General features: G+C 42.2%; 1 protein-coding gene across 2 annotated transcripts in view; it reads right to left on the reverse strand.

Moving 5' to 3' along the window:
* Nucleotides 1–13008, reverse strand: part of DOCK10 (dedicator of cytokinesis 10) — a 140464-nt gene that overhangs the window by 16937 nt on the left and 110519 nt on the right. For both annotated transcript variants that reach the window (XM_009325057.1, XM_009325059.1), the window contains exons 38-48: nt 12747–12794; nt 11974–12075; nt 9598–9726; nt 8786–8894; nt 7925–8062; nt 6162–6344; nt 5482–5592; nt 3852–4067; nt 3080–3137; nt 2651–2749; nt 779–885 (exon numbers count right to left, since the gene is read on the reverse strand). In XM_009325057.1, coding sequence (XP_009323332.1) covers nt 779–885; nt 2651–2749; nt 3080–3137; nt 3852–4067; nt 5482–5592; nt 6162–6344; nt 7925–8062; nt 8786–8894; nt 9598–9726; nt 11974–12075; nt 12747–12794 — 1300 coding nt within the window. The remainder of the gene's footprint in view (nt 1–778; nt 886–2650; nt 2750–3079; nt 3138–3851; nt 4068–5481; nt 5593–6161; nt 6345–7924; nt 8063–8785; nt 8895–9597; nt 9727–11973; nt 12076–12746; nt 12795–13008) is intronic.

Below are 13008 nucleotides of genomic sequence, written 5' to 3' on the forward strand. Positions count from 1 at the left end.
GTACAGGGGCACGATCACTTCCCTGCTCCTGCTGGCCACACTATTTCCGATACAGGCCAGGATGCCGTTGGCCTTCTTGGCCACCTGGACACACTGCCGGCTCATGTTCAGCCGGCTGTCGACCAACACCCCCAGGTCCTTTTCCGCCAGGCAGCTTTCCAGCCACTCTTCCCCAAGCCTGTAGCGCTGCATGGGCTTGTTGTGGCCGAAGTGCAGGACCCGGCACTCGGCCTTGTTGAACCTCATACAGTTGGCCTCGGCCCATCGATCCAGCCTGTCCAGGTCCCTCTGCAGAGCCTTCCTACCCTCCAGCAGATCAACACTGCCGCCCAACTTGGTGTCGTCTGCAAACTTACTGAGGGTGCACTCGATCCCCTCATCCAGGGGGATGAGGGGATTTCAATGATGCAATATTTATTTCAATGATGCAATGTTTAATCAGTTATTGGTGACCTAGCTCCTCTTCAGATAAAAAAACTGAAATAACAGTAACATGAAAATACTTGAATACGTGACATCTCATTCAGAAGAACGGGTTTGCTTCGTGGGCTCCCCCCTGCCCTGACTTCCAGCTCTGGTACTTAATGTTCTGGTTAGCTAAACACCTACCCCTGCTATTTCGTACAGCAGCTATGACATTTCACTCAAAAGCTGTGCACCTTTTAATACCGTGTGAAGTACACTCTCACGAGAATTTGCTGCAACACGCACAGGCTTCCACTAGAAATAACACCCTCTGTTAATATAGAAAAAGTATATAAATGTTAATGCTGCTGACCTCATTATAGGGAGTATCTTGCATGCCGGAGTCTTCCTTCATAGCACCTTCTTCTTTAATGTTGGGGGTAATGCTCAGAAAAGCAGGCCATCCCATGGAAAATAAGCCTTGAAGTGCAAGTCATAACAACGTCAATTAGCGACTGAATAACCAGATAATTCAAAAAGTTATTGGATGCCATTAAAACTGAGAGATTTTGTTTGACTGGATCAGTTACTTTTTTCACAGCCCAAGTGATGGGAAGCACAAATGGAACTGACTGAATTTATGAGACTATTACACATTTTCTCTATGATATAAATCCACCTGTCCATGCAAAGGGTAACTATAACATTTTCCTGATGCAATCTTACTCCTCTCTTTGGCATTTCGGTTCCTTAGCCGTACAGTGCTGGCAGTCCTTGCAAAACTACACGTGCCAACACTCACCTATACGGGAATTACCATCGCAGGCTGAGGCGAGACAATTTATACTCGTGAAACCAGCGCTGTGACTCCTGGCCTGACCGACAGATGGTTACCGCTACATGCTGGGACCTGCACTCGTCCCACCCGTCAGGTTTCCCAAGCGAGAGGGGCACAGTCGCCCCAAGCTCACTGCAGCCGATGGGGAGACGGACGCTCCGGAGCGCGGTGCGCCTTTGCTGGGCTCCAGGACACCCTGGCAGCGGCTCTCCTTACCCTGCCCAGGGTCAGCAGTGCGACCGCAGCCTAACCGAGGGACTCTCCTGGAGAAAGCTTAGGCCGGCGGCAGAAGCTGCTGATGGGAAGGCTCACAAGGATTAAAACCGAGCTTACATTTAATATTTGCTAAGCTGGGGCCTTAGTGCAACGGTCGCAGAAGGAACAACTTACACAGGCATTGCACGTTACAGATCAGGCAGAGTCTGACCCACAAAGATTTTACTACCGCTCTTGAACGGCGAAGGTAAACCTGCCAGTGGAGGTGATGAACTCCTGACACGGTTCGTGTTCAATTTAAAAGTAGGAGAATGCTAGTAAGGCACAATTAAAAAGCTAACCTTTACACATTGAGACAGAGGGGCTCCTTCCTTTCTGTCAAGTTTTGAAAATCATTTAAACATAGGTTTAAAATGACCCACAAGTTCTTCACTCCACCTACTGTGATCTGTTATTCATGCAAAGTATTTTACCGCTAGTGAACCATCTCCGAATTATTGCTCTTCACAGAAAGCTTCCTTCTAAAAGGATGCATTTTTTCATCTCACCCACAGACACTTCCAAGTGTACCGGAGAACCATGGTCTTTCCAAAACTAACAGTTTTCTCTTCCCCAGATATTTGCCCTTGCCCCCAAAAATTGCTCTTTGTGAAAATTGCTAAAATATCTCATGCTGAGAATTACTTTGAAATACACATTTCATAAGCTAAATAACCACTGGCATAGAAGCATTTAATAATATAAGCCTGCACTTTATTTCTCTAATATGCATCACAGAATTAAAAAAAAAAAAAGGTTTATCTATACTAAGTTACATATGGATCACCAGATACTAATTCCGCCCCCGTGCCCTCCCAGCTTCGGCTAGTCAAGGAATTGGACATGGATTTGTGTGCTAAACACCAATTGACCTGAGAGGGATTCCTGTTGCCCATGAAGAGCAGACTGCTCTCTTGCTGAAAAAGCCCTTAGCCAGAGACATCCTGAGCAATTCATCAAACCAGCCAAAGAGCATCAGGAAAGTTACAGACAATGTTTCCGACATTACTTGCTTGCTATTATTACAGCCATCAACATGCACTACACATATTTTCGCTTCGGTAGGTATTTTTCCAGATCAGCTGGAGAACAGTAATTTCATTCCCTGCTTCTGTTATTCGACCCATAAACAGGCACGGTTAGAGCACTCACTTCCTCCATTGTGAGTTGTTAGTAACACATTACTATCAGAGACTTGACCATCTTCCAGGAGCATACGTGAGGTACAAATCTTTTCCATTTTCCAGTAACCTATGATAGTGTAAGATGGTATTAGTACACCGCTACTGGTATGTGTTAATACATGCATATTTAATAACAACAGACTAACAAGTGAAGCATTCTCTTTTAGCACTAGCTTACTAAACATTTAATTAACCCTCTTTACACAAAACACACACTTTCACTGTTCCAGTGCTAAGACTAACATTTATGATGTATTTTAAAAATAAAATATTCGGGAAGAATTCAAGCAGCTTTAAGAATACTTTATATATAAGGAAGGAAAGCAGGACAGCCAAAAATTATTTTCAGCAATAATGTTTATAGACACATAGTTGGTTTTGAATACGTTGATCTTACCCTTTCTTTTCAGGTACTCCGCAATGAGAGCAGCGATATGAATATAGCACATAGCAGCCTGTAACGAGAGACCAAGATACATGTCTACGTTAACGTGCCCTGTAGGACTTACAGCATACATATGATAAGGAGCACCTACTTTCATCACTGTCAAGTCATGCTGCAGAAAAGGGAAGACAAAATTAATATAACCATTTAAGAAAATAAAGGATTAAATGACGAAGTCCTTCCTGAGCGTGAATTTCACTACATGTCTTAGGTAAAAGCACAGATTTGCTCAAGAAAACCATGAAGATTACTTCGTAAGCAAGATATTCCTGGGTTATGCACCGGAGTTTTGCATCACCCATTTAATTTTTGATGAGAAGGACAATGCCTTATAAACGAAGCTCCTCTGCTATGCCGTAGCGGGGGAGAAGAAAATCCTTTATTTAAGTTATGCACTGCTCATAACCTCATCTACGCTACACCTACTGTGCCTGTTAGGGTTAAGCAGCAGAGACGCTAACGCGATACTGACCACAGCTTCCCCGTCAGACATTTTCAAGTCTTGCTCCAGCACGTATCAGGCAGTCACGATTAGGCAAACTGGGATAACGAGCACATCACATTTCTAGGTGTTTTTCAAACCTGTCTTCCTCTAATTTCAAGCATATGGGAGGCACTGTATGATTCTCTTAAATCACTACTGTTGTCTGTCTTTCAGAGCCCTTTTGATCAGAACATCTCAGCCTAAAGACAAGTGGATTTCCTATTCATTTATTTACATTACCTCTGATAAATCTCCGTTTCTTGCGTGAATCTTGGCCATGCTTTCAAGCCACGTCCTACGTAATTCAGGTGTGCTGGCATACGAATTTGCTAGGCTGTACTGCAGATCCACAAGCATCTCAGGGTCTTTCTCATGCTCCTTCATCTGAGCTGTGGCCATTAAAACCGTTCTGATGCGTTTGGTCAGATCCTTCACCTCTGCTGGGAAATTAACGTTCTTTGGGAAAGATAAGCAATACATCACTAAAACCATCCACAGAGCCACACGCAGCACCCCTGAACGAGCTAAAGTCCTGCTTACGGAAGACCTTCTTTCCCCTTCCCCAATTCAGTAGGCTTCGAAGCAGAGTCACAGTTCCACAGTACGTACACATTGTACACAAATCCTTGACCTTTTTTTACTGATGTGTCACAGCACCTACTAGATATCCCAGCCAGTCAGCTGTACCACTGTCCGTACGCAGCAACTCCGCTCAAGTCAGCAAACGGAAACATTTGTTCCTCGGTTGCGTACTGGATCGGGAACCGGATCCTCGTGCACTTTCAGCTGACAAACAGCACCGTGCGCTCTAGATAGTCCTGCTTAACTACACTCACAGCATGTTTCACCGCAGTGAATGAAGCACAACAGTCTGGCTCTTCTCACACTGCGCAAGATTAAAACAGAGTCCTCGTATTACTCATATCAGCTGTTCTCAACATATGTAACTCAGCTCTGCGGTTTCTCTTTTTCAGATGGGCAATGAAACACATTTCTATTTTCAGACTTTTTCCCCCTCGTTCCCTTTGTTTAAAAGTCAAAACGTCCAGAAAAATTAAATGAAATTAAATGCTCCCTCCTCTACGTCACACAGAAATGAGTGTGACACAGAAGTGGTGTGACTGACTGCAGTGCTGGGAAACCAAAGCTGGACTTGGGAAACAAATACAATTGTAACTGCATCGTATTAAATAAGACATCAAATTACTTATGCTAATTTTCTACCGATTTGCTTACACTAACTTTATTATTAACCTCAGTGGAGATACCCTAAAGTCACCTTCAGAGAAGGAAAAACACCTCCCAAGTATAAAATTCAAAACGCACGTTGACAAATGGTTGGACAGAATTGTAAAAATTAAAAATTGGAATCCTCTTCCAATACCTTTAGTACAGACAATGAATATAATAGCAATGGTAACTAATCTAAGAGCTAAGTGCCTTTTTCAGGGGGTTAGCAAGCTGTTACAAAACCCAACTGTTGGGCATGCTTTTGCTACACATTTACTGAACAGACTCAAGGGACAGTTTGTAGACTAAAAATTATCTGTCAACTGCAATTGTGTTTCATCGGTCACAAAGCACGATACCTTCTCTGACATCAGGCAAATGAACAAAATAAGCAGTCAATAACAAATAATACAATTTTCAAATAAAAATCTCTCTTTTTTGTTTTAAAAATTATTTTCAATTATCAAGCTTCTGAGTCGCAAACATTTTCATGAATTTCAGGCTGCCTGAAAAAGGCACACTGTGAATGCATAAATCACTGTCTAATAAAAGCCAGCAATTTTATTCACTGAAGCACTTGCTCCTCTGAAATTGTTGACCTTTTGCAAGAGGCAGTGATTGACAAAAAAATGTTTCTTACTTTCATCTGCTTGTCTCCATTAGCAAAATTATTTATAATTGCAAGTGAATGTTGAAAACGAGATCCGCCAATCCCCGCATCCGCTATCAGCTGGCTCACTGCTTTGATGAGCTGCACAGGGGGGAGCAAACACAGGGTGCAATTAGTAAAGAAAATCAGGTTCTGAATAGTTTTTAATCCCTATTTTAGTATGACTTGATGTACCAGGCTAGCAGATGCACTTTCATACCTGTCTTAAGAAGATAACATATACAAACACAAGGACTGAGAGCAATCTTTCCAACGTTTGTAATTGCTCGCGTTTTGCAGTGTAAGCGCATTGTTACTGGACTTTACATTTCTGTTACTATACTGTCAGATCCTGTTTAGTTCCTTCATCAGCTATGTTCTCACTGCTGTAAGCAATGCACCCGAATCAAGAATAGCCGCTTATCTGGCTATTTATTGGCTATGCGGCTACATTCACAGCTGTTGTCTCTCCCTGGAACAGAGCCGAGCAGCCCGAGAACAGCAGAGAATCCAGCCCAATGTCTTCAGACTTGGCAGGAAAATCAAGCTGCCACAGAGAAGTGCCTGTCTGAGGACTCCAAAAGAATTGCTTTGCTACCATGCATAAAAATAATAATGATAAAAACCAACGCGCATCAGCTAAATACTGGTGATCTTCACACTTCACTTACCTGTAGATGGGATCTGACTATTGATTTCTGCTTGTTAAATTCAAAGTTCTTTCTCATGAAAAAATAAAGAAGAGCAGATGCCTCTGTCTGAGTTGAACGGGATCTATGGTTACAACACTTCAGGATTTCATAGCAGAGTGAACCGCAGAGATCTGCTTGTCCTTGGAAGAATGCCGATGGGAACTATCGAAAAAAACGTGTGAATATGTTTAGCGCTACTCTCCGGCCTTGGTACAAGTTATTCTGAGTCAATACTTGTTTCTGTTAAGCTTTCAGTAAAAACAACTCTCTCTCCCATATTCATTCACACCAGGGTTTAGTGAAAAAATCAACCACCGGCTAAACATAATCCCATGTGCAAATTAAGGTGAAGTAAAAACCTCACGCAGGTTTTCATACAAACACCGTATGCAATGCAACAATCAAACTGGCCTCCAGGAAGGCCGGACAGCAGCTGGCACACAGCAAGCATAAAAGCAGAGCAGCCTACCTGCAAGGAATGCAGAATAGCTAACGGGGAAAAGCGTGCGTGGGGTTCTGCGCTACTATAAAAGCTGTTCAGGAGAAAGAAGATACTTCGAGTAGCAAAGCCAGTGAACTTCCAGCGGTCGAGGGTTTGAACAGCAGGAGACAACAGAGAGTGAAGGATGGCTCTCCAGACCATACCTACTATTTATCAGCAGGGTGAATATAACGGAAGACACATTGAGGAGAGGTGGAAGATGTACATATTGGCTACAGATCTCAAGCACCGCCCGAGAGGTTCTGCTGCAGGAACCACGACTGATCCCTGTTCCCACAGAACTACGAAGAGAGGATTCAATCCCGAGAGCTACCGGATGAATGAAAAGGGCGATCCAGGATATTTATTCATCCTCCCCACTGCACAGAGTTCTTCCGTTCCTGACTGTCTGGTATGTAATTTAAAGCTGTCTGTGGATGGTTTACTTTGTATTTCCCCCATGTCCTCAAGCTACGTTACTGGGAGAAGCGTGACTTCCTCCTTTCCCCTGAGATAACAACCAGAAGGAGGCCACATGGTTTAAAGTCATCTACACTGTTGTGTTTCATAGAAACATCTGGGAGGTCAGGCCAGCCTTGCTTATTCTCGCTTCCCCATAGCAATTGTGTGCTACATTCTGGTTAGTTTTAAGAGGATCTCATCTAAGTCCATGACTTGGAAATTGTGCAGCCTTTGCAGTTGGCGCAAAGTGTCTAACTGCCCATGACCATTTACATCTGTGCAACGCAAGCAAATAAACAGTTTGACACACAAGCACGTTTCTATGTTGCAAACAAGGTATTTGTAAAACTGTATTAGTTTGGATGAACTTCTGGTGAAGTGTACGGAATACTCTCCTGCTAGCTCCTCGGAGGACAGCTGTAATCATTTACCACTGGATTCTGCAACCCAGGTATCTGCCATGAAGACCATGGATCTCTAGGGTTTCAAGCTTTCTTCCACGGGTGGTAAAAGCATGAAAGCCAATGACATAGCCAGATACCACAGACCTGGACATTACTTATCTAGTTACTTTACAAGTTTCACTTTCTTAGTAAATTTTTAATTTTCCAGAACAGGACTGATTTTTCAGATATTGTGAACTTCTCACTTTTAATCAGCAATAAATCAGATCATCTTTGTCAGGAATGAGCATTAACACAGTGAAGTTCAGAACTCTTTGAAAGTACCCAACTGTCCTCAAGCTGCACTTGCTGCAACATCTTAATAGGTCAGACTAACAGAATAAAACCATAGTTACCTTGCCTACAAACAGCCGCAGGGCCGCAAAGACGTGCTTGAGAGCCACAGCTGACTGGTTGATTTGCAAAAAGAGCATGTGCGTGTCAAAGACTTTCTTCATCAATGCATTCTGGCAATCAGATTGCTGGAGCTGCCTCTGAAAAGTTCACAGACAAGACAGGACATTCTGGTTATTAAAGCGAATAAAGAGAAGAAGGATCTGCTGGACTGTACATCGGAGTGTTCCTAGGGAGATGCTTTTTTCCATGTAAAATCTCTGCGGATGAGGCATTCCCAGCTTGCTGCAGACTCTTTTTACTTGCAGTTTTTCAAGGACAGCACTTTCCTATGCCTGTACTCCTACTTGTGGATGGCATACACTAGATTTAAGGGCTAGGGTGGCAGAAAGGAGACACTAACTCTAAAAGGAGCTGCCTGCTGTATTGTAGCTGCGAGACCTTCAGCAAGCCATCTGGGCCAATATTTGTAGAGCAATTTTTAAAGAGGCAGAGGATCCACCTGCTGACTTGAAGAGATACAGATGATAAGCAGTTCGGAAATCTTTTGTCTAAAGTCTCTGAAATCTAGTGGGATAAGCATGGTTCAGGTAAGGTGATGTATTAGTAGATGCACTACACTTTCACGCAGAGCAGGGCTGTGCATAGCCCTGGATACACAGGATGCTCTTCCACAGCCTTCTATTCAGTTTGGGTACTACGAGTCAATTCCTTCTTAAAATCGAGGGCTGGCATATCTTATTTCCCCATCCTGCCGCCTCAGGCATTTCAAGTCTTCTGTGTGCCTGCTCCCCCAGGCCTTCCTTCCACCACGTTTCCCACAGGGCACCAGTTCAAGCAGAAAATGAAACAGCAAAACGTACCTGGTGATTCAGAGTGTAAAGACACAACAGGTCAAGGATTGTGAGGGAAACTTCTGTAGCGATGTTTGCCTCTGTGTCTACATACTGTACAATGTCCGTTTCATTGGAGCTGCCTGCAACATATAAAAAGCAAGATGACAAACAACCTTCCGAGTGTAATTAAAGATGATGTAATTCTGCAACCTGGGCATTAAGTCTCAGCACAGTAGAGATGGGGGCCTAACTGCACATTTAACCGAAGGGGTATTTTGAAGAAAACTGCTCACAGGAGATGAAAGGAGAGGGAATTTGAGTCAACTTTTACCAGCTGCACCAGTGATGCCAGTATATTCTTTCATGCAAGTATATTCTTTCATCGTCATTCTGTTTGTCCACAAAGGAAGAGAGAAACCTCATCAGAAAGTGGGACAGATGACTTCGATCTCATAATTTAAAGAACCTTCTGTCATGAAAGATCACTTTTATTGCTGCGTCTAATAAACGTAATATTTCAGCCAGTGTACATCTGCTTGTACAGCAAGGTACATAACCATAGATGCAAGAGATGCCGGGAAGCGGGGAATAACTTGTCATTAAGGCTATTTAAATATGTCAGGTTATTGTAATTAATTTTGTTTCTAAATGAACTTTGACCAAATTTAAGCTCAGATTTCTTAGTCTCCTGAAAAAAAGGCAGAGTCAGCAGTTCTATTTATATTTAGGCTCTCCTCTTTGGGCTGTCTTTCACTGGCACTCATGAAGACAGATTTAATGGTATAGAGCCTGATCCGAACCCCATAGAATTCCGGCGGGAAGTAAATAATTTTTTGTACTTACTTGCAGTGCTGCTGTCTATCATCTGCAAGAGTTTGGGGTTAGAAAGTGCATTTTTGCCACGGATTATTGGTAACGTTTGAGATCTGTGATGCTTGTGGCCATCGTGACTAGAAGCAGAATGCATCCTGAAATTGAAAGGTACCATTAAAAAACAGAAACAAAGAACAAACTATCATGCCTATACAGAATTTTTCCGTGTCAGAATTCTCTGCAGCACTTCTCAAAGGCTAAGTTAAACAAACCGATGCAAAATTTTTCAGAGAAACTAAGATGAAGAAGAAAGTCAGTGAGGTGGACAAAACAAACAGATGTGCTGTGATTTCTTGAGATCACAGGAGACAAAACACTCATTGAGCACTGGAAAAAAGCATCAGCTTAAATAGCTGGCTGATGTTTAGAAAACTGCCTTTGGGTGAAGAGAAACTGAGATGAGGTCTGTTAACTCGGAATACAAGAAAAATGTATCCTGCCCACGAAAGAACTAATACAGCTTCTATGAGGGGAAAAAAAAAGATGACAAACCGACAATGACAGTAAAAATATGCACGTGCATATGTATGTGTTCTTTTAACCCTCTTTGATGCTGACAAACACATCATTAATTTATAATGAGAAGCTTAGAACTAAAATACCAATGCCTATCATAATTTTTGAAAGGATTTTGGATTTGTAACCACTATAGAATTGAGCAAGATTTAACATCTCTCAAAATTCAGGTCACTTAGTAAAATACACTTTTATTTAATTTCTTTTAAAAAAATGTAGCTTCCTAAATTTGCATAATTTCAAAATATTCTAGGACGGAATTACTTCCTGCACCTAGCTAAACCCTCTTTTATGTTGGTTATTTTTACAAAAATAAGTTAGAAAATTAAAATTTTAGATTTAAAGTTAGAAAATTAAAATTTCAGATTTAAAACCCAAAAAAGTTCCTAACACAGGTACGGAATTGATGGCCAGACTTTTGCCAGTCGATGTGATACAGTCTTCCATTAATGGTCACAGTGGAAGGATTTGGGTGACATCCTGGCAAACTAGTGGATTGGAAACATGTGGAAATTTGATCTCAAGGGGGTTTTTTTGGGTGGGCGGTAGAAAGTCTGGTTTCACATGAACGTTTCAGCAACCTGAAATACGTAAATGTAAGTGCAAGTTAGAGCTGATCACCAGCAATACTTCAACTCTCGACTCATCATCCAAAAAAGCTCTGTATCACAACAGGCCAAACAAACAGCCATTTGGACAACAAATGCTGATCTGCCAGGGGGTAAAGCGCGAAGGCCCTGGAGACAGCAGAAACGTGACTTTATTTTCTGGATTGCCACCATGTTGGTTCATCTGCAAACGTGCAACAAAGCAGCAGTCGCCTAAAGGCTGCTTGCCAGTTCCAGCTGGGGTAATGAAATCAGCGCCGCTTCTTGAAAACCGCACCGTAGAGGAACAAGGAAAGAAGTACGGCAGAGAAAGCATCTTTTCTCCCCGCTGTTCCATTCCAAGATACATACTTATAATGGTGAGCATATTCTAGCTATACGTAAATGAGAAAAGTCGATGATCCAAGCTCACGAGGAGGGGGGACTTTCTCACCATGCTCTTAGATACAACCACAAGCTGCAGAGTCAAAAGTTTGCTTTCTCTCTAGAGTTTTACAGTATTAACATGAAAAGGATCCCACTTTCCCCTAAAAGGATCCAAAAGATTATTAAAGATGTGCTGCACCTGCAGCTTATTACCGTGCAGTCCATGAAAATGATTAAATCTTGCGATGTTTAGACTAGGAAGATGGAGGAAAAAAAGACTAGGAAAGAAAGATTCTCTAACCGGCAACATGGACGGAACAGTATAGGACTATGCTACGCTAAGCAGCGTGGAAGAAAGAAGATGGGTGTCAAGCAAACCTAGTCTTAAGTTTGACTTTGTGTTGCTAGATTACTTTCCCCCTCCGCAAGCCCGGGTTACTGGGGAGAAACGAATCCCTCGATACTGTAAGTGCATCCATAGATACTTACCCCTAAAGCAGTAAGATTCCATGAAAGCATAAGGTTGCAGACCTATGAATTCCTTCAGGTTGGGGAAGATTGTGGATTATCTTTCAGATAGGGATTTGAGCTGAAAACAGCAGCTACTGTTTCTGCGATACTTAACAATATTGACAGTAACTAAGACCCTTCTTAGCATATTAAACAACAGCTTATAAGTCAAGCTGAAGTTAAAGGGACTCAATTCTTTTACGGTTTACGGCTTTGAGGGCTCTGAAACGCGTTACACGTCATGTCAACCTCTTTTCAGTCAACCCTGTGACTGTATGAAGGCTGGAAGATGACAACAAAGATTGTGGTTTTATAGGAGTTAATAATACAACGTGTCATTACCATTGTGAGAGCAGACCCGATGCCTGGCCAGAGGAGTTCGAACCTTTAAGGGTTCCATTATTCTGGGTGGCCTGAACAAACTTAAAAGCAGCAGCAATTTTCCTGTTAAGAGAAAATAACTGTTAAATCTGTTATGGAACGTGACATTGATTTTGCCATGCCTCTGAAGATTAAACACAGGCCTGACAAAACCTGCCATGGAGCATGAACTGATCCACCTGGTGACCTTTCGTTTTCCCGCAGTATGACATGTAGACAAGTCCACAGCGGTAACGTTAAATTAAAAATGAAACATCAGCTGAGACAAAGTGTGCATTTCACATTTCACAGCTGGAACACGATCTCATGTTTTTTCAGAGAGCAGGTAGAGACAGAAGGTTATTTTTTTTTATCGCTGTGGAACATTTATCTACGCCCATTAAAACTGTTCTTTCCATTATATGGATGGAAAATACAGTGTTCAAGTTCCTTCGTTTGGCCTATGCACAGAAATATGCTTGAGAGTGGCCCAGTATTTGGGGTTATAAATGCAATAGTGGTTATCATATCATCACATGCAATTCATCTTTTACACCAGATATGCAGTCAGGTGTCCAGAACATCACGATAACATTGTTTGCATAGAAGAAAAAATGAAGCATACATTGGCTTCAGTATGTCAGACTGATGCTTTCAGGAGAAAACTGATAGATACACTGTTAACCCCATTTAAGCCTAATGTAATGCAGCAATATTTAAATACTGTAACATACAGTCTATAACTAGAGAATTACCTTACAATATTGCGTTTTCCTAGATATCTGAAATTTTGCAGACAAACCCTGAAAGATAAAACAACACATTTTATGTCTATGAATGGCTTCCTAATTACGAAAAAATGCTGAATCTTAGTGCCTCGAAGAGACCTGTGGCATATGCACCTAGTAAGCAAAGAGAATAGAATGCAGCAGCTCCCAGCCTAGGGATGCACAAGATGCGGCACCGCTTTCCGCACCCTTGTTCCCTTTCTCCATGGCTGAAGATTCCTGCTTGGTG

Source organism: Pygoscelis adeliae, unplaced genomic scaffold, assembly GCF_000699105.1.
Source record: "Pygoscelis adeliae isolate BGI_AS28 unplaced genomic scaffold, ASM69910v1 Scaffold155, whole genome shotgun sequence".
Classification (NCBI taxonomy): domain Eukaryota; kingdom Metazoa; phylum Chordata; class Aves; order Sphenisciformes; family Spheniscidae; genus Pygoscelis; species Pygoscelis adeliae.